At 39.8% G+C, this 22842-nt stretch overlaps 1 protein-coding gene across 12 annotated transcripts in view; it reads right to left on the reverse strand.

The window, feature by feature from the left end:
* PKHD1 (PKHD1 ciliary IPT domain containing fibrocystin/polyductin) overlaps nt 1-22842 on the reverse strand; it is a 475771-nt gene that overhangs the window by 101914 nt on the left and 351015 nt on the right. For 10 of the 12 annotated variants that reach the window (XM_044252662.1, XM_044252680.1, XM_044252670.1 and 7 more), the window contains one exon: nt 22193-22350. The exons of 1 other annotated variant lie outside the window; for it this stretch is intronic. In XM_044252662.1, coding sequence (XP_044108597.1) covers nt 22193-22350 — 158 coding nt within the window. Of the gene's footprint in view, nt 1-1106; nt 1318-22192; nt 22351-22842 lie in introns of all 12 variants that reach the window. One more of the 12 variants, XR_006385080.1, reaches the window with a different exon arrangement.

Below are 22842 nucleotides of genomic sequence, written 5' to 3' on the forward strand. Positions count from 1 at the left end.
AAAATGCGAAGTCAATTACATGAGTTTCCTTTGCAAGTGGAATAAAATCTTACATTTTTCTTCTGTTTTAAGATTTTATTTATTTGTTTTTCAGAGAGAGTGAGGGAGCACAAGCGGGGAGAGCTGCGGGAGAGGAGGAACCAGACTCCCTGCCGAGCAAGGAGTCCTATGTGGGACTCGATCCCAGGACTCTGGAATCATGACCTGAACCAAAGGCAGATGTTTAACTGACTGAGCCACTGAGGCATCCCTAAAATCTCATGTTCTTATGTCCCACAAAGTTCCTCAGAATCTGGCCTCATCCATCGTCCAACCTCATCACAGGCTACTTTTATATTTGTGCTCCCAGCATTACTCAGTCCCTCTGGTCTTCCTGCCTCCAATGTTCTGCTCCTCCTGCCTTGGGATTTCTCTCTGTCTAGAAAGCTTTCCCATCCACACATAACCTGGTGAATGCCAACGCAGTTTCTGTCTTAGTCTGACTATCACTTCCAAGAGTCACCTTCATTGACTCCCCTTCACCCGTCTCTACCTTTTTAAAGTATGGTGCACTATGACACTCTTACTATGGCATTTATCATGAATATAATTATATATTCATTTGTTTGTATGTATATATTTGTCTTTTATTGTTTACATTCCCTAATAAGATGAGGGCAGGAATTATGTCATTTTGCACACCTAGCTCTATCACAATATGCCAATAAATATGTACTGAATAAAGGAATGAATGAATGTGTGTTTAATCTTAAAAATGACTTTCTGAAGGAAAACATCTGGCAGCAAAGATAGCAGTTCCAGGGGCACCTGGGTGGCTCAGTTGGTTAAGCATCTGCCTCCAGCTCAGGTTGTGATCTCCAGGTCCTGAGATCGAGCCCCACATTGGGTGCCCTTCTCAGCGGGGAGTCTACTTCTCCCTCCACCTCTGCCTCTCCCCTCTGCTCATGCTCTCTTTAAAATGAATAAAATCTTAAAATTACACACACACACACACACACACACATATATATATATATATAGAGAGAGAGAGAGAGAGAGAGAGAGAAAGTGCGCCACTCCAGGCTAAAAAGGAGAAAGCAGTGTAGGTAAGGGAAGTACTTACTTACAGGGTGGCAAAACCTGGGGTGAGCCAATCCCCTACATCATACTGTGTCTGCATCTATTTCCTCCATCACAAGACCAGCCCAGCTTCTCCTCCTGCTGGATGATACTTCATCCCATCTTTGTCCTGTAAGTACCCCAGAAGCCAGCAAGTAAGCAGACAATGAGAGCTTGTGCTCCCACGGTGGGTAGTCCTATCTTTGGGCTTTCTTGTCTCTGTAACAAGCCATAAAATATCATGTATCACTCATCTGCTTGCACACTGTCAAACAAAGGCTCTCCTCAGTGCCATGCATTCTTCAACACTCTGGCATCAGTTTATTTGCTTTCTCCCTTCGTTGGCATCATTTTTCCCCCTAATGTTACACCAACCTCTTAAGTCCAGCTAAACTTCAATTTTTATGTCTAGCTGCAACTTATCTCCCAGTCTCTAATCCTAGAGATTCCAGCCACCAACTGCATATGTGAATAGTTCCCATCCCATACAGTGGGCACCCCAAACTCAATAAAGGCAAAAGCATGGGCAATCATCCTCTTTATCTTACTTCTCCACATTTGCTGTTGGAACCTCCATTCCCCCAAAATATGCCATGTTGACTTCCTCTCATCAGTCCCCGGTGGTCAGGAGTAGGGAAGCCCCTTCTATTTCCTCTCTTTTGCCCTTCTTTGATCTATACATCCTCTCCATTCCCACTGCCATCAATCTCTTTCAGATCTTCAATGCATTTCCTCCAAACCTTAACAATTGAAGGTGTCTTAACAAGTCTTCCCATTTGTTCCCTTCTCCTACTCAATCTTCACCCTGCTTCCTACAGCCTGAGTAATCTTTATAAAGTACAGCTTCTTATAAGCCCCTCCTCTATTGTGAAATCTTCAAAGTACTCCCCCCCAACACCACCATCCCCCTGTGTAGCTACTGAAGTAAACAGAAGTCTATGAAAATACATATACCCTGTGTTATCTGTGTCCTTTATTCATGCCCCAGTGTGAAAAGTTCTTGGTTCTTCTGTTCAAAACCCCACCCATCCAGTCTGCTCCAAGTACTCTTCAGATATCTGCAGGTGCTTATCTTATTTTGCTCCAGATTATAGTTAGACACTTGGACTATTATAGTAAAGGATCTCCTTCAGGGTGAAAGATGAATCTCACATGTAATTCTTCAGAGAGCCTCCATATAGAAAGGGTCATGGGCATCAAGAAAAAAATTTAGGCATTGAATTCAGCCAGATTTGGATATAAACCCTGGCTTTACCACTGGGCATAGCCTCTTAAACAAAGTCACTAAACTCTGAGAGCCTCAGTTTCATTCATTTCAAATGATAAAAATGAGGCTTACTTTGCAAAGTTATTGTAAAGATATGATATATAAAGCACCTAACATAAGGGCTGGCATGTATGAGACACCCAACCACTACTTCTCAGTAAATGGAAGCTAGCACAATAGTAGTATCTGTTATTACTTTGTTTTGTGTTGTTTTAAGGTTTTTTATTTTTTTATTTTTTTAAAGATTTTATTTATTTATTTACAGAGAGAGAGATCACAAGTAGGCAGAGAGTCAGGCAGAGAGGGGGGGGGAAGCAGGCTCCCCACTGAGCAGAGAGCCTGATGCGGGGCTTGATCCCAGGACCCTGAGATCATGACCTGAGCCGAAGGCAGCAGCTTAATCCACTGAACCACCCAGGTGCCTCAAGGTTTTTTATTTTTAAGTAATCTCTATACCCATTGAGGGGCTCGAACTTTTAACCCCGAAGTCAAGAGTCCTAGACTGTACTGACTGAGCTAGTCAGGCACCCCTATTATTACTTTGTAATAGAAAATCAACACATATTGGTTGAACAATTACAATTAGCATAATAAATCTGTCCTGTCCTCCAGGAGGTTATAATCAGACGAGACTGTCGCGTTCAGGGTGGTATGGCCGTAGACCAGGAGGTTATAATCAAATGGGGAAAAGAAGTCACCACTATATGCTAACATGATTAAGCATTCTAAACAAAATATAACATGAATAATTGTAAGAGTAGGCAGTTAGGTTCTAACAGGATGCCTGGAGGCCAGCAAAGAGGAAGTCATGGCCAACCATGAGGAATTCAGAGGCCTATCCTAGCAGCACTCCAAAACAAAACTATAAGAAACTGGATCAAACCAGACAGGCCCAAGATGGCTGACAAAACAGGCCAAAGTTCACATTGTTCTTTCATTATACTCCATTAACACACTCAAATTTCCTCCCTGGGGCACTTGGGTGGTTCAGTGGGTTAAAGCCTCAGCCTTCAGCTCAGGTCATGATCCTAGGGTCCTAGGATTAAGTCCCACATCAGGATCTCTGCTCAGCGGGAAGCCGGCTTCTGCCTCTCTCTCTGCCTGCCTTTCTGCCTACTTGTGATTTCTGTCTGTCAAATAAATAAATTAAATATGAGATGGGAGTTGGGGGAAATTGGAAGGGGAGGTGAATCATGAGAGACTATGGACTCTGAAAAACAATCTGAGGGGTTTGAAGTGGTGGGGGGGGTGGTTGGGGTACCAGGTGGTGGGTATTATAGAGGGCACGGATTGCATAGAGCACTGGGTGTGGTGATAAAACAATGAATACTGTTATGCTGAAAATAAATAAATTATTTTTTTAAAAAATAAATAAATAAATAAATATTTTTAAAATAAAATCTCCTCCCTAATGGTGCCATGACAGGAAACCGCTGACCAAATACAAAAGAAAAAGCACATAACCCTGCTTCCCAGAAATCCCCACCTCAAGCCATGAATATGCCACCCTTTGTTAAAACAGTCAATAAAAGATAGAAACCCAAACCACAGGGGGCAAGCTCTCCCTTGAGCTCACCTGCTCTCACTTCTTGAAAGTATAGTTTCACGTTGCAATTAAGCTTCTTCCCTTATACTTTACTCTGACTCATCCTTGAATTCTTTCTCACAACAGAGTCAAGAACCTGGCACGGGGTTTCTGAGCAGAAAGACTTCATTAGTTCTGGAGAAGGGAGGACATCCCCTTGAAGGACAGGTAGGAATTTTTGGAAAGATGGAATAGCTGCAGTAATAGGCATACTCTGAACAGGAAAGGGTTACTCTCAATTGTTTTGTTTTTTTTTCTTTTTTCTTTTTTTTAGGAAAAAAAATGAAGCTTGTTTTAAATGAGCCGTTAATCATTTATTTACTTAAGTAATTACTTTACTGATTTATTTTTTAATTAACTTTTTGTTAAAAGACATTCTAATACAGAGGGAAGAATTCTGGCTTGAAGACTCTAAGACTGGTCTAATAGGTTATACGATTATAAAGGAATCATTTTGCTCCTGGAACCTTCATGATAGCAGCTGCAAGTAGCAAAATGTCAGATATGCTCTTAGCAGGAAACTAGAAAGAGTGAAGGGATGACCCAGCTGGTTATTTCCTTCCTTAAAAGGAGAATATGGGGAATTTAGTAGTCTTTCTAGTGACTGAATACTATCATACAGACCAGTGCCAGAGTTCACACCTACAAACTGATTGGCTATTCAAGAACAATGTAGGTTGAGGTGGAACAATTTTGAGAGAGGTGGGAAAATCAGTGGTTGAGAATATCAAATGGTGATGATAAACCCACCTCCAAAATTGGAAGTGAAAAATGTTCAAATATTTAAAAACAATTGACGGTTATTTTGGATCTGTTGTGAATGTATCTGTGTGTGAGAGAGAGAGAAAGAGAGAGAGACTGATTTAGGCAACTCAGGATATTTTCTTTCCCCATTCTCCTTCATCTCTTTCAAGAGGAGAAAGGGAAAGAAAAATACCCAAAATTGCCAAATCTGGACTTTCCAACCAAATTGAGATATATATATATATATATATATATATATATATACACACACACACACACACTACACACACACACACACTATACACACACACACACATATGGAACAAATGGGAAGAATTATTAGGAAACTGTTTCAATTGTTTAGATTTGGAAGAAATGCATTGAAGATCAGAAAGAGACTGATGGCAATGGGAATATATATGAATATATATACATACCCACACATATATATGTATGGGTATGTATGTGACATACCCACACATATATATGTGTGGGTATATATGTGTGTGTGTGTGTATATATATTTCATCTTGGAATCTTGGAATCACCAAGCATTTTTAGTGCTTAAACAATGGCCGCAAGATGTCTATGTCTTAATCATCAGACTCTGTGAATGTTGCCTTCTATGGCAAAAGGGACTTTGCCAATGTGATTGAGGGTCCTAGGTGGAGAGAGCATCCTGCCTTATCCAGGTGGACTCTAAACAGAATCACAAATGTCCTCACAATTGTAGGGAAGCCGGAGAAGATTTAACCACAGAAGAGGAAAGGCAACGTGACCACAGAGGAGAAATTAGAGGGATGCAGTGACCAGGCAAACAACAAGAGGCAAAATGGAGAGCAAAACACTCTAGTCACACAGTAAAGGAAATGAGTACAAGCCCCATGTCTGTCTCCTGCCGTGTGGCTCAGCTCATCTTGGTTGAAGCTTTTAGCTCTGAAGCTAGAGTAGGTCCTTGGGTAAGGGGAAGCAGGCCACAATTAGGCTCCTGGGAGAGGGAGGGGCCTGTGTGTTCCTGCAGGGGAAGGACCCCTTCCCAGACCAGTGAAGGCACCTCACCACTTACAGTGGTTGGCTTCTCCACATTGGTTTTTCAGCCACCAGCGTGGGAAGATTGATGCCTACTCACTCAAATAGGCATTTGGACTTTTTTTTTTTTTTTTAACAAGCCTAAACAATTGCCCCTTGTTTTACAAACTTCTGTTTCTGTGGCTCTTTTCCTGTCCAAGCCAAATGAAGAGCCAGATTGAGGATCAGCAATCGCACCCTTGCCCGTTTCAGAAGAAATGTCACTCGGGGCACCCTGCAAAGGAATTCCCACCAGGTACTCCATGATGTCCCTCTTCCTTTTGGAGAAATGGGAGAAAGAAGGGAAAAAAAAAGAAGAGGAAAATAAAGCAGGAACATGGGGGTAAGAAAGTCCAAGAGAGAGAGAGACCATCGGGTGCTTGTGCGTGACTCTCTTTCACATGGAATTAATGGTGGTTTAATGGGGTATGAAAGAATGTTTTACTGGAAACAATGAGGAACAATTGTCTAGCTCACGTTTCATTTCACAGGTCATTATTGCATTAAGAAGTAAATCGACCAAGTCCGGTAAATAACAGTGTGCGTATTGCCGAGAGCTTCAAACCAACAATTTTAGCCATTGCCAACTAATATCTCTGTCATTTTAACCCTTGCAGGGTAGTGCTAGGGGGCTAAACAATTACAGTCTTCACCCAGCTCTAGCAGGTGAGCATAATTCATTGCCCCTCTAGTCCCTTCTTTTGCAAAACCCAGGAGGCCATATTTTAGCATTGTTGTTTTGTTGATGAGCCAGCCTGAGCCCACTGCAGCTCTTGAAAAACAACCCCCATTTTAGCGAGTGCTGCAGGCATCTTTAAACAGACTGCTTTCTCTGCAAAATTAATTGCTGCAAAACGCAATGCTCCCTCACCAAAGCTTTTGCAAGCTCATACTCAGCTATTTAGGTGGGCCATAGATGTGTCTGAGAGAGCCAGGGAAAATGAGCTGCTTTCCTTTATTATAGAAGTTCACATTTGTGTCGCCGAGCATCATCAGGCACCGGACATCCAGGAGTTTCTAATGCCTAAATTCTGCTTCCCTTCACTCAGGGGTAATTGGTGGAGGAAGCATATGCTAGCATAAGAAATAAATGCATCAAAGGTGGGGCAGGGCAAACAGTTGAAGTTAAAATACAGGTTCTAAAAGACATATTTAAATGCATACCAAAATAACATGCTCTTGCTTCAACTTAAAACAAAAATGAGACAAAAATCAGGTTACGAATCATAAGGTTACATGATCACACCAAATAAATCAGGTTACATTGGTAATTTTTCCATCAAAACTTGGTGTTCACCCAGCAGAACAAATATGGAATCCTCTGTGTGTCTATAATACCTCTGAAGCAAAACAAACGAGGTCTTACTTTTTCCCCGTAAGAGAAGAAAGCTTTCAAAGATCGCATCAGTGTTCCAACTTAATATTTCTTATGTCTGATTCTTTCACCTTTTACAACTAAAATTAAGACCTCACAAAGAACTATCATAGGCTACATAATAACTTCTCAAAGATGTTCATGCCCCGACTCTGACCATATGAATATACCAGAGGGGCTTTGCCACAGTGATTAAGGTGATGGATCTCTAAGTGGGGAAATTATCTGGGTGGGCCAGATCTGATCCTATAAACTTTTTTAAAAGTGAAGAACTTTCTCTATCTAGAATCAGATGCAGCAGAAGAAAACACAAGAGGGATTCAAAGCATGAGAAGAACACAATCCACCATTGCTGGCTTTGAAGGGTAAAGGGCCACAAGTCAGTGAATGTGGGCAACCTTAGAAGCTAAGCATGACATCCAAACCTAAGAGCAAAGAAATGGGGACCTTAGTCCTGCAATCCCATAGAACTGAATTTGGCCAAGAACCTGAGTGAGATTGGAGTGGATTCATCCCAAAATACTTCAGAAAAGAGTATAGTCCTGCTATGCTTTAATTTGGTCTTTGAGAGCCTCAAAGCAGAAAATCAGCTAAGTCTAACAGACTTCTGACTTACAGAACTGTGAAATGATGCATGTTTTAAGCCACTAAATTTGCAGTAATTTGTTACAGCAGCAATAGAAGAGTAGCACACAAGAATCGTTAAGACATGATGCCTGAAATGCTCAAGTCATTGCACCAGCCAGAGCCATGATAAATGGTGGCAACAGAAGAGTGGTCACTAGTATTTACTTTGTGCTTATCCCAATCCAGGCTTGGGGCTAAGTATTTCATATACATGTGTCTTTTATAGCTCTAAGTTCTGCTCCTTTGCTTAGAAAGCATTCAAACAGAGATAATAGAGCCTAGATGTAGGGATAGTCTGGTTTCCACACTGGCAATGCTCAAGGAGAGCTGCATCCTACCAAGATCACCCAAAAAGGAAGAGATTATCACCCACGGCCACATTTAAAAAAAAAAAAAAAAAAAAAATCAGCTTCACCTTCCTTTCTCCATGGCAATTACTTTCAGGAACTTACATTCAATTTTTATTAATATTTCTCCTGTGAGAGAGTTAAGCAAATTGGAATTGGGTCCTATAGGGAGTCCCTAATTCCATAGTAAAAAGATTGGCTTCTAGGTCTACAAAAATTTCCTTCCTTCTGTGTCCTTTTACTTGACATGCTTTACATAATAACCAACTCATTTTTGAGGAATCCTTTTGTTATATAAATGAGTTTTACTATCATTACTCTAATTAAAATAATAAGTAATAAATATACATGATTTTTTTTAATATGGCAACTTTCCAGTTGTTCCCTCTGAGCAGTAGTACTGGAGATCAGGATAGCAGAGGGCTAAGAGGCAGGGGGTTTTCTTTCTCATTGTGTGTTTTAATGTTTTGTTTATTCATTCAACAAAAACGGATAATGTCTTAAAAGTGGAGTTGCTGAGTCAGAACTTTTAAATTGTTACCAGATGCCAAAAGGCTACATCAAATGATATTGGAGAATAAAATCTGAAAGTCTAAGAACTCTTTCTGTGACATTCCCCAACATGGAGATGATCACACTTTTTAAGTCACGGCCAAGATAAGTGCTAAAGCAATAATATTAAGAGTAATTATAGTAGCAGTGGTCACCACTGTCTCAGTTGTCATAGTGGATACTTTTGTTGAGTTTCTCTCTTTTAATCCTTACAATAATCTTGAATATATAATATTGATATGTCTTACTTCCTAAATGGGGAAACTGAGGCTCAGAGAGCATAAGAAACTTGATTGGAGTTGCAGACCTAGTAAGTGAACACCATCCAGGCAGTAAGACACAGTATAAAAGCTTTTTCTTTTTTTTAAATAAAGATTTTATTTATTTTGACAGAGAGAGCACAAGCTGAGGGAGGAGCAGGGGCAGAGGGAGAAGCAGGCTCCCTGCTGAGCACAGGGACCCATCTCCCAGGACCCTGGGATCATGACCTGAACCAAAAGCAGATGCTTAACTGATGGAGCCACTCAGGTGTCCCAGTGTAAAAGCTCTTAACTCATGCTTTGATTATGAGAAAAATTGGTTTTTTTGTATGTTTACTGGCATTTGTATTTCTTTCTCTGTGAAATACATTTTGGAATCCTTTGACTCTTTTTAAATATTAGTAAATATTTAGTCCTTAATATTTAGTCCTTAAATATTAGTAAGAATTTTTTGTTATTATCAGGTAATTAACTTTTTTCTCTGAGTTGTAAATTTTTCCTAGGTTTTTTAATTTAGCTTTTGATATTCTTTGCAGAACTTTTTAATTCTTAGCCAAATTTATCAAATATTTATTTTATGTTTCCTGGATTTTGATTTGTGCTAAGAAAGATCTCCATAATGAGAAAAGTATAATCTCACCCATATTTTCTAGTAATTCTATATATTCAATTTTTTCCTCTTGAATCCATATGGAATTTATTTTTATAAAAAGTATGAATTTCTCAATTTTTCCCAAGAAAGATCACCATAACAAGAGAAGTATAATATCACTCATATTTTCTAGTAATTCTATATATTCAATTTTTTCCTCTTGAATCCATATGGAATTTACTTTTATAAAATATGAATTTCTCGATTTTCCCTAAATGACTACTTAAATGTCTCAATGACATTAATTGAATAGTTTCTATTTTCCCATGATTTAAAATGTCATCTTTTTTATAAACTGATTTCTCAAATGCATTTGGATCTATTTCTGATCTTTAAAAGTTTTTTGTTCCTTTGACGCATCTATTTTCAGGATATTTTTAATAATTACACTCAAACCATCACAAAATGGCATTAGTTTTTACATCTAGTGAGTGTGCAGATACATGGAGAAAAAACAGAGAACCAGATCAAAGAATCTTCCAGATCCTTAATATTGAAACAAGAAGGTCTGAGTCATGAACTTGTTTAGTTCCTATTGGTAAGGCACAAGTGTTTCATTTAATGATGGGACTGTTCAAGTATCCCCTTCCATTAAAATGCACATGTGTACAACACACACACACAAACACACATAAGATTATATAAAATAAACAAAAAAATTCCATCCGCCTTAGGTGCAAAATAAGCTAAAGTTTGAGGTTCTGCATTCTAAATCTTTCAATACTATTGTACCGAAAGATTAAAAAGAGCAAAGCAGAATTCTTTCATTATTAAAATTTGAAGACTAGGAGCACAGTTTACTATTCAATGAAGTCTGGAAATAACCTGGGGAGATGGAATAGGGAGTGGTGGCAGGGGCAAAGAAAGAAAGAGAAAAGTAAAGAAAATTAAGAAAAAAAGAGAGAACCAGGATATTATTGCAGCAAAAAGTCAAGTAACTTCATTTAGTTACAGATATTCAAAAATAGTCCCTCTCGTGGAACATTGATATTATCGATCTTCTCATACAACAAAGCATAGCAATGCGAAGAGACTTTTCAATAAAGTGTCCTTGAGTAGTAAAATTCCTAGTCTCCGAAAACCTTGATGCTTTATTGGAGGACTGGGTATTTAAACAGTAGCTCCTTAAGAGATAATTTTGATAAGCTTCTTTCTTTTACTGACTGGGTTATATGCCCAGAACTAATTAGGTGGTCTGTAGAATGGTTTCTAGTTTGGGGCTTAGTTTCCAATCCAAAGAAACCCAAGTTACATTGAATGACCTATAAAAGTGACTTATAAAAATGAAATTTAACAGAGATTAATAGTCTACTACATAGGTTAAAAAAAAAAAAGTCATTTCTTTTTCTTTGACCTTCCAGAACTAAGGAAGAAAAATACCCATATGGTAACCATAGCTACAGGTAGTTATTTAGCCCTTGAACTATGACTACAGCAACTGAGAATTAAATTTTAAGTTGAATATAATTTTAGTTATTTATAATTTAAAGTGTATTAGTGATTAATTGTTGGAAAATATTTAGGTATATTTGGAATAACTTGTACATGTGAATCTACTTTTTCAAATCAAATCCAGATACACATAAAATATTTCTGATGAAAATGTTGTTTCTGAATTGAGATACCTTACGACTATGAAATACAAACTAAATTTCAAATACACAACATGAAAAAAAAATGTAAACTATCTCAATAGTTTCATATTAGAATAATCTTAAAATGGTAATGGTTTTAATATATTGGATTAAATAACATGTATTATTAAATTTATTCCAATTCTTTTTCTTTTTTTAAACTGCCCACTATAAAATTTAAATTCTATTGGGGTTTGCATTATTATCTCTATAGGACAATGCTAGATAATGTTCTGGCTTCTACATTTTGGAAAAATCATCAACAAATTGAAGAATATAAAAAAGTAGCCAGTTTAGAAAGTGAAGACCTGGAAACAATCTGTCATATGTTGGCTAACAGAAGGAATTGGAATTTCTTTGCTTGAAAGAGGCATACTAGGTTATTATAAGATCATTGTTTTGCTGATTTGAATATGTAAAAGGCTATAATATGGAAAGAATTTAACCTGTACTCTTATACCAAAAGGTCAACTAGGTCATGACTGGTGGAAATCATAGAAAGAATCTTCATAATTAAAACTATTCAAAATATATTTGGTAGCCCTGGAAGGGAGTGAATTCCAACTTCCTGAGAAAGTTAAAGGTAGAGACTATCTATGAATTCAATATATCTATTGAGTTAAAGGTGGAACATATTAACCTCCAAGAAACCATCCAAACTAAATATCCTGTAATCCTATTTCTTTCCCATTGGCATGTATCCCTACAAACTAATGAATTAACATGAGCCGGTTTTCCCAAAATGCATTCTAAAGTACACTAATTCCAACGGACATTAATGTGTAGTCTGAATAAGTATTCACAAGTTAAGAAGTTTGAGAAATATTGGATAATGCAAATTTAAATAGCATTTTTAAATTTAATTGCAGAACTTATCAGAGCCTTTAATATCTTAATTTACATGATGAATCTCCAAAATTTGAATAGTCTGAGTTTTCAAAATTTAGCCACAGACCACATTTTCCACCATCTCCTGAGATGAGTGAATGGGGAACATTCTTTGAGAAAGCCTAAACAAATTACATATTAAGTAAATCTGTAAGATTTACTTTGTAGAAGAGTTGACTGGACCTAAACTTGAATTTTTGCTATTTTGCTCATTTAGTCACCCATTTACTCATTTATTCCCTCATTCAGCAAACATTTACTGAGCATATATTATGTTCCAGGGATTATACTAAAAATTCAAGGATCTTGGCTGTCAAGGTATTCACAGTCTGGTGAGATGAGAAGCTTGAAAGATGATGACAGGAAAGCATCAGATGTGCTATAATAGAACTCAGTGATAGGTAGAGCAAGGACAGAAAGACCCAGAAGAACCCCATCTGTGTCTGGAAGCCAGGGAGCATTCCACTGAGTCTGCTGCTTCACAACACCCTCTTTGCCTGGCTTCTTTCATGCAGGATTTTCAATGCTTTACCTGATGTTCTAGGGTCACGGCAAACTCCATTTCCTTCCTAGAGCCCTTGTCTAGATCCCCAGGTATACATGAACTCTCCAACATACGTGCCAATTTTATTTTAACTCATTTTCTCCAACTCATAGCCTGGACCCCCCACACCCATGCACGAGGGCAAGGATGGCTTCTTATCTACCTTGCTGTGTTCTATTTAGGATATCCCAATAGTACATAGTGCTTTGCTCTCAATGGACTCTCAAGAAACATCTAAGTTGGTGTGTGGGGGGGCATACCTCAATCTACTGGGAGAAAAGGGAGGCTACAGAAAAATTACCATAAGAAATGTTTAAAAGATTTTATTTATTTGAGAAAGAAAGAGAATGAGCAGTGGGGAGGGACAGAGGGGAAAAGCCAGAGAGAGAAGCAGATTCCTTGCCTGAGCAGGAAGCCTGATACGGGCTCGATCCCAGGACTGGGGGATCATGACCTGAGCTGAAGGCAGATGCTTAACCAACTGAGCCACCTAGGTGCCCCACCACAATAAATTTTGATCTCATGATCAAAGCCTCTAGTTTGTACTGCTCTACTGTTGTCACACAACTTCCAGGGGTTAATACTGGCAAAATGGGTTTCTTAGAGGGGACAGAGTCCATTTACTTCATACAGGAGAAATGGCCATCTACACATGAAGAAGAACTAAGTGACATTTTTTGTGGTCATTATTACCATTGCCTTTCAGAAATGTTACAGTAATTGAAAATGTTTTTAAATTTAAAAATCGATTTGTTACCATGTAAAATGGAAAAATGTGAATTCGTTGGTGAAATATCTCTCTGTGCAGCTCCCCACCAGATGATTCAGACCACACGATGATAATTATCTAAAAGTGGTTCCAAGCCCAGATTTTGGAATCAGACAAACATAGATGTAAATCTTGGTTCTGCACATTCTAAGTGCAGGACCATGAAAAATTAGTTAGCTTCTCCAAACCCTTATTTCTTCGAATGCTGAAAAGGGATAACAATCCCTACACATTAAGGTTGTTGAAAGCATAAATGGGAATGTCTATAACCCCCTTAGCATAATGCCTGGCACAGTGAATATGCTAGATATAATGGTAACTATTATTACTGCTAGTTGGGGTGGATAATTGCTGGAATAATTGCACAGTCTCCGTTTGCTTTGCTCTGTGTAGAAAGGACACTATGTGAGAAAGTTGATAGATCTAAGAGAGCTAACACTGGAGAATGTAGAGGAAAAAGGAAAAAGGAACTTAGCAAGAGGGTATATCGCGCATAGTGTGAAAAACATGGGTTTAGTTCGGAAACTTCCATTCATTAGTTTATGGCTTGGGCAAGTTACCTATATCTCTACAATAGTTTCCTTAGCTATAACAGGTAGGAAATAAGACCATCTACCTCATAGGATATATTCTGTTGATGGGATTACATGAGATAACTCATCTGAAGTTCTTAGAACCGTCAGAAACATGGCAGATACTTCAGGAGTACTGGGTGTTAGCGGAAGATCTGAGAATCAAGGCAATCTCGGGAATTACAAAGTGTCCAGACTGAGGAGCGGCAACAGAATTATTCCCATGGCTCATATGCCTTCTCATGTCATCCTTTACAAGTCTTTTGCGAAAGCATTCCAACTCACACTCTGGGCGATTTCAAAACACAGTCAAACACTGTCACACCATTCAGCGCTTGGAGATGCAGCGAGTCATGCGGGAGTGAGAGAATCAGGTGAAGGAAAGGTGCTCTCACAAAGGATCACAGAAAGCTTTGCCCTCTTCCACTTGGGAGAAAAATCCCTGCAGCCATGCATCCCGAAGATTCTAATATTTTCTGAGACTCTACTGTGACTTTATATTTTAATACCCTGACATCTGGAATCCTAAAAGTCTAATGTTTAACCATAAATATCTGCTGAGATTAAAGAGCTATATACCAAGTTTCAATCTTTGGGGCCTATAATTGCTTGGGAAAAGAGAATGGTATTTCCCCCTCTAGCTAGAAGAAAAAGACCTCTGCAAGCATAGATATTGGCAGACAAACCATTTCCTCTCTCCATTCTGTCCCCTCATTTTCTCCCTCCCTCTCCCTTCTCCATTTTATAATACCATCTTGCTGTCATTCCCAGGACAAATGGGAAGAAAGAGAAGCCTGGAAAGCTTAAAGAAAAGACGCATTTTGAGATCTAGCAACAAAGGGTTGAGACGATGCTAGCTTCTCTGTCCGCAAGCAGCTGACCGTGCGTCTCCCGGGTTGCAGGAACTTTCCCATTATTTGGTAGGAAACTACTTCATCACTCCGTGGGCTGACAGTCAAATGCCAGCTTTATTTTCTTTTTTATCAACCTCATCTTTTATGTTTGATTTGAGGCCAGTCACTTTTAAGGTCTCCATAATGGTTTATAACTTTCTCAAGAAGCAACCAAGAAGGAACGCCATTTGAAAAATGTTTCTTACCCTCTCGTGGCAAAGAATGGGAAACTCTCACCTCTCCCAAAGATGGATTTGGTCAGAAGTCCTGGTCAGACCACAGGACTTTGCTGGGAATGACATCAAGGAAACTGTGGGAAAAGCTTATCATGAGTTTAAGTTTTTTAATATAATGATGCAATGTAGAATTTAAAAAATAAACTTTGCATTGAACTCACTTTTATCCAATGCTTTATTATTAAAGTGTCATTTTGAGGCCATTCAACTCACTTCAGTCCTAGCAAAAATAATCTACATTTTAAAAAGTTTAATATATTCTTATTATCTGAAGACTCAATTTAGATTGTGAATACTCCTATACCTTTTTAGTTCATGTCCTATTCCCTTTCTGGAATATATCCAGTGTGTATATAAGCAAGTATATTTATGCCTACGGTATTTGGCACAGGGAGCAAATGTTGGATTTTTTTGTGAGAAATTGAGACTGCTCACTTTTTAAATTAAAAACGTTGTCTTCATAACTTCCTGTCTATTTACTTCAAAGGAAACAAATGACTCTATTAGTGGTTCTCAAACCTTAGCACAGCAGAATAACTCAGGGAGGCTGTGTTTATGAGTCAATGTGTACCTGTGTCTATGTGTGTTTAAACAGAAAGGTCTGGGCCTCACACATACCTTTTGACTCAAAATCCCCCCAACATGCAAATGAACATTTAATGTCCTAGATAATTCTGATGATAAATCAGCTACAGAAGCCACTGTTCCAAGCACATCAAATTTACCTCCTCAACTGAAAAATATTTGGCAAGAGAACAGGGTTTTTGTTTTGTTTTGTTTGGTTTTGTCTATTTTAAAATTTCCAGGCCATTGAGAACCAAGACTTTAAAAATTATAAATTAGGGATGCCTTGGTGGCTCAGTCAGTTAAGCGTCTACCTTCAGCTTGGGTCATGATCTCAGGATCCTGGGATCAAGTCCTGCACTGGGTTCCTTACACTATAGGGAGCCTGCTTCTCCCTCTGCCTGCTTCTCTCTCTGCTTGTGTTCTCTCTCTCTCCCTCTCTCTCTCTCTTTCTCTGACAAATAAATAAATAAAATCTTTTTTTAAATTTTTTTAAAAATTTATTTATTTGACAGATAGAGATCACAAGTAGGCAGAGAGGCAGGCAGAGAGAGAGGAGGAAGCAGGCTCCCTGCTGAGCAGAGAGCCTGATTTGGGGCTCAGTTCCAGGACCCTGGGATCATGACCTGAGCCAAAGGCAGAGGCTTTAACCCACTGAGCCACCCAAGAACCCCATTAAAATCTTTAAGAAAAAAAAATTATCTGACCAATCAGACATACAAAATAAATCCCAAAAGTTTTCTTTCTAATAAATTAGAGTCAACAGACATAAAATTACTCTGTCAAGTTGCTATGATTCTAAGTGATCAATTCATGTCATTATTTCACTGTCAGTGATGTAATACTATGCAGGCCAGCGCATGTCAGCAGATGGCCTGTGGGGTGTGGTGCATTCCTAAGCCCACTCCTAACTGCACTGCCTGCTCCCAGTCTGACTCCCACTCCCTATACATTTATTCCATGGCTGTAGGTACCATGCTTTCAGAGAATGAACATCATCCTCCAACCTCTGTCCTCCAACATCATCTTATCAAATTGTTCTGGCCTAGGAAGGAGCAGCTCCTGGCTACCTGTGACTACTCCCATTCCCATTAATTACACACCAGTAGCACTGATCACCTTCTCACCCACCTCTCAGACACGCTGAAACCATTCTTGGCTCAGAGGTTCTGTTCTGGCGGCTCTTTGTCCCTACAAGTCTCCTCCCTCTGCTCTGAGCAGTGACCCCCTTGCCCCTCATTCAGGTCTCCTTAGAAATGTACCTCTGTTTCAAGTAGCCACTCCCTTACCCTCACCTGCATGCACACACACACACACACCCTTCAATCTACCTCTCTAACCCAAAACCCTATACTCTTTTCTTCATACTTCCCATCACTATTGGAATGTTATTATTTGTTTATGTGTCTCTCTCCTCTGGAACATAAGCTTGATGAAAGCAGGAGTATTGTTTCGTACATAACCAGAGCTCCCATCCTTAGAAGCCTTGGTAGACCGTAGGAGGTCAAAATGAATGAAAATGAATTAGTTTATGGCTTGGGCAAGTTACCTATATCTCTACAATAGTTTCCTTAGCTATAACAGGTAGGAAATAAGACCATCTACCTCATAGATGGTATGAATGAAAATGCCAACTTCAGCATACGGCATGCGAAAGCTGCTCAAGGCGGGTCACCTTCCATGTCACACCCCCTTTCTCCTTTCTTCAGAGAAAGTAGATGGCTCAGAAACTGTAAAATGCCATTGGAAGTAAAACTCTGACTTCTTCCAGTCTTCTCTCAACCACACAGGTACTCCACGTGTACAAACTGGTCTGGGAGGTAAAGCCACCCATTTGGAGTCTGGGACAGACTGGAAATGACTAAGAAGCCAGAGAAGGATGCTCTGGCACCGGTCTAGTCCCACCTGACTTGGTTTTTCTCCATGATTTTGGATCTTCAGATCATCAGCTGCTTCCATAATCAAAAGAAACCCTTTCCAGAATAAAATGCAAATGGTCCTCAGAGGATCTCCTGCTTTGGATTAGCGGCTTAGCGCTCTATTGCCATGCATGTTTCAGAGTTGGCTGCAAATGCAAACTTAAAGATAAGTACAAATCAAAATTAACAGCTCACTTTTCCCCTGGCTACACACCCTGCATCACACAGATAGCAAAACCCACTGGCACAGTATTCCTTATAGCTGATCCACATGGATAATTCTTGCTTCTAATGCTAGAGAATATGACAATACACCGGGACCTGTGGATATCTGTCTGGGTTGGGTAGCTCCACTGTGAACTTATATGGGCAAATACAATCTGTGTTTTTCAAATTAAAAATAACCCTCGAAGGCAAGGGACTCCAAACCATTTATTAATAAAGTTGAGAAAGAACACAGGGTGTGGCACACTCAGTGCCACTTGGAATAAATATGAGAGCTGGTTCCAGTGGTCTCCATTTTCATCTTCTCTTCCTGTTCCACAGAAAATTATAGATTCTTGTCTTGAAGAGGAAAAATACAAAATAGACACTCCTCTTCAGATTAAATTTGTGCTTTTTCTCATCTATCAGATTGTGTACAGGAATTGGAAAGTGGCATACAAGAGAATGCTTTAAAATAGAAAAGGATGGGTCCTGGGTAGCTCTGTCATTAAGCATCTGCCTTCGGCTCAGGTCATGTACCCAGAGTCCTGGAATCGAGCCCTGCATCGGGCTCCCTGCTCAGCGGGGAACCTGATTCTCCCTTTCCTGTCCCCACTCCCCTCTACTTGTGTTCCTTCTCTCCCTGTCTCTCTCTGTCAAATAAATAAATAAAATCTTTTTAAAAATTAATTAAATAAGAACTAAAAAGGGACTTGGATTAGGGAAGGAGGATCTATTCATATTTTGGAAGTCAAAGGAAAACCCTACAATCCTGTCAGCACTTGGAAGACACCATTTACACTATGTGCTATCTCCTTCACTGCAGGAAGACAGATTGTGTTTTCAGCACAGTAAACAGCAGGTTCTACTGTGGAAATCCTTGCAGTTGGTACCTATAGCAACCTCATTTAAAATGTTACAAAGCTTTAAAACATCAGGAGTTGAAAGCAGTCAGTCATATACACCTTCCTATATACATTCAACCACACACACACACACACACACACACACACACACAAACATTCACACTCACACTTACGCTTGTCTACACACTGACAGTAAGTGGAATGTTCTACTGTAATATCTGCTGGAGTTTTACTACTGAATCAGATTTTACAAACACACCAGAAAGTTAAGAAACAAAATATACAACAAGCCACAAGAACATGTTTATGCCTAACCACGATATTTATACCATATGGCAAGCAACAATCTGAGTTCATCCAACCACCCCATTACTTACATATGGAGCATTTTTTTTAAGATTTTTTTAACCTGTTTGAGAGTGAGAAAGAGCATGCATGAGGAGGGGGAGGAACAGAGGGAGAGGGAGCAGCAGACTCCCCGCTAAACAGGGAGCCCAATGTGGAACTCGATCCCAGGACCCTGGGATCATGACCTGAGCTGAAGGCAGACACTTAACCAACTGAGCCACCCAGAGGCCCTTACACATGGAGTAATTGATCAACATTTTAGAGCTCCAGTTTGTCCCAGACATTTTCAGTGTCACAGGTATATGTTTTCAGAACTCACTTTTACCCACCAAAGACTGCTAATGGAACCTACCACTTCTTCTGAGAAACATTTGTTCCTGGCCACAGGTAAGAGCACAGTTTGCCTTTCTTCAGGGACAGCCGAGAGGATAGAGAGTTAATTTCCAGAAGAATCCTTCAACCAATGACAAGATGGGATTTGAATATAAATACCATAGCCTCTTCATAGCTTAGCTGGGATACATTTCGGTCATGGGCCCAGGGTCTCCTGGAGCTCCCCCCAAAACTTGAGCTCCAGCTCTCTACAGTAGAGATCAGTTTGATTCCATCTTCCCTGGCTTCACCTCTTTCCCTGTCTTATGTCACTACTTCTCTACTTTCCATACTCACCTCCTCCCATAAAGTACTAGAGTCTAAGCCTTACATCCATGGCTATCTCTGGAGCAACCCAACTAAGACTCTCTTCAGCCCTTATTCTTTTCTGAAATGTAATTTCCATTAATACTCTGGGACCCAAGTCCCTCGGTACTGATTCTCAACAATGAGGTCCTCACCCAAACCACAAGTGTAGAAATCCCTCACAATTATGCCTGTACTTTATTTAAAAGTAAGATGCTTTCTCCATGGCATAAATACCTGTAATAGTGGGGCGACTCTTAAAGCCAACAGGATAGCTTACTGTAGAAAGCTATCTGAATACATATAGTAGTAAATGAGAGAGCCTCTGCCTATCTTTTTTTTTTCCTTTTACTATGCTGCATGTATTTTCTCAATATATACTTTCCCTGCATTTTATTCCTCTGTGCAAACAATGTATGTGCTAGTTATATTCAACAGATATGACCAACTTATCAAAATGAATATTTACTTAGCATGTTCCATGTACTCAGCACTGACTTTTTAAAACCTATATCATAGTCCCCACAACTTATCATCCTGTTGCAAAGATAAGACTTCAACCTATAAAAATATTTAAGAGAAATATGAAAAAGTGGTGAGGCATGAAATTGTATGGTAATTAAAAGACCTATGTAGAAACTTCTGTAAATCCCAAATGCTAAAAGTAGCAGTGGTTCAAAAGGAAGTAAGGTGGCTACAAGGAAAAAGAGACTGAGGAAAGTCTTGGTTCCAGATTTTCTACTATGGGTAAATCCTTAGACCCATGACCTAAATTGAAGCCTTGGTTTCTTCTACACATTCTTGAAGGGTTTGGGGCAAACAACTTTAGTATTCTCCTTGGATATCAGCAATTCATTCCCTTGATCAACCCATCAACTACTCTTTGTTGAACATTTCCCAAGTAGACAACAATGAACAGGACAAAACTCTTGCTCTAAGTTTGCACTTTAAAAGGCAAACAATGAATCGACCAGTAAACAAGTGTGTTTGTAATATAATTTCAAATAGTAGAACTCTGACAAAAAAGAAAGCAGGCATAGTAGAGCTAGAGAATAATGGGGCCATAATTCTTTTGGACAGGGTGACCAGGGATGGCTTCTCTGAGGAGCTATCATTTGAACAGAAGGAGCAAGCTCTGCAAAGAAATGAGAAAAGGAGATTTTGGGCAGAAGAAACAGCACATGCAAAGGCAAGCCCTGGGGTAGGAGTAAGCCTAGCATGTTAAAGAAATCATAAGACTATGATGAATAAGTAAAAAAGGTGTCACAGGTAGTCAGGGACCAGACGATAAGACTTACAGGCTTGTAGTTTGGATTTCATTCTAGGGGAATGGAAAACTATCGGAAAGTTGAAAAGATCACTCTGGCTGCCATGTGAAAAATAGATTGTGGGGTTTAAGAACAGAAGAAAGAAGCCCATTCCTTTGTTGGGTGAGAGATGATGATGGTTTACAAATGAGAGAATTTATATCAGAAAAAGGAATAAAGGATCACTCCTAGATTTTTTTACTTAAATAATCTCATGAGTGATGATACCAATTACAGAGGTAGGGTCAACTAGGCAAGAAGCAGGCTGCGGAGGCAGGCAGAGCTCAAGAATCCATTTAGGATATGTTGAGTCTGAAACGCTGATTGTACTTCCTAATGGAGTCAGTTGTATATATCAAACAAAAGTTCAGGGCTGGAGATATAAACTGGAAGTCATCAGCGGTAGAAGATATTTCAACCTTGGACTTAGCAAGATTAGGGAGAGAACAAAATAGATCTGAGAACATAGTCCTGGAACATTCATTCACTTAGAACTTAAAAATGGAAAGAGAGACTAGAAGAGAAGTCTGGAAAGAATCCACCACTGAAACAGAAAGAAAGCTGGGGAAATTCTTTAGATTTATGTAAAACAGTGTCCACCTGACCTCAAACAGAAACTCAGAGTCCCATTGTTTGTGGGCGTAGAAGACCAATGATCTCTCCAGGGTTATGGCTATGAAAACTGGTCCCTAAATGGGCTCTGGTTGCATCAGCAAGAAGAAGGAATTTTGAGTAGAGCCCCGCTCTCCCCAAGGACAGATAAAGGAAAGGAAGAAAACCTCATGATATCTCCTTCGCCACCCTCCCCAGACTGAGAGCCTTTCAGTCGGGAGGTAAGAGAACTGTTGACTCAGAGGACAGAGGAGCTGGTTCCCTGGCTGACTTTGGGGCAGGGAGCGGTGAGAGTGCTGCTCCAGGAGCAGGGGAGCGTGCTGGTGAGAGGAAGTACTCACCTGGGGACAGAGCTGCATTGTGGGAATCTGTGCATACACAGAGATGTAAGTGATCTTGTCGGGGGGGATAACAACGCTGTAATGGCATCTTTCAATCCTCAGCATTCCTTCAGTAGCACAGACTCCACCTGGAACTCAGTTCCTCTCCTGGTGATTCGGTTCCCACTAGAGGACCCAGACAAACCAGCTCCTTCACAGGCATACTCCCTCTGCTGTAGGCATCAAGTTCAGATACAACTAACCTGTGTTGAAGAAGGATCCAGTCCATTCTGCCTCCATTTTAGGAAATACAGACACTGGTGGTGGCAGACCCAGGGCTCTCCCATCCAGATCCTTAAAGAGATATTTTCTTGGATTATCACAATCTGATTCAGGGCAGACCAGCATTCCTAAACCTTTCCTGTAAAGGCAGACAGAAAGCACCTCTCTCATTCCATGATAAGCAACACAAAGAAAACAAATATTGGTAGCGCTGACATGAAAAAGAAATTCAGGATGCCTGAGTGGTTCAGGCAGTTAAGATCTGACCCTTGGTTTTGTTTTGTTTTGTTTTTTTAAAGATTTTATTTATTTATTTGACAGAGAGAGAGATTACAAGTAGGCAGAGAGTCAGGCAGAGGGAAGGGGGAAGCAGGCTCCCTGTTGAGCAGAGAGCCTGATGCAGGGCTAGATCCCAGGACCCTGAGATCATGACCTGAACTGAAGGCAGAGGCTTAACCCACTGAGACACCCAGGTGCCCCTGACTCTTGGTTTTGACTCAAGCCATGATCTCAGGGTCTTGACGTAGAGCCCCCCCATGTCAGGCTCCACACTCAGCATGGAGTCTGTCCCTCTCCTCCTGTGTCTCCCCCTCCAAATAACCAAATAAATAAAATCTTAAAGAAAAGAGAT

Source organism: Neovison vison, chromosome 1, assembly GCF_020171115.1.
Source record: "Neovison vison isolate M4711 chromosome 1, ASM_NN_V1, whole genome shotgun sequence".
In the NCBI taxonomy this organism is placed as follows: domain Eukaryota; kingdom Metazoa; phylum Chordata; class Mammalia; order Carnivora; family Mustelidae; genus Neogale; species Neogale vison.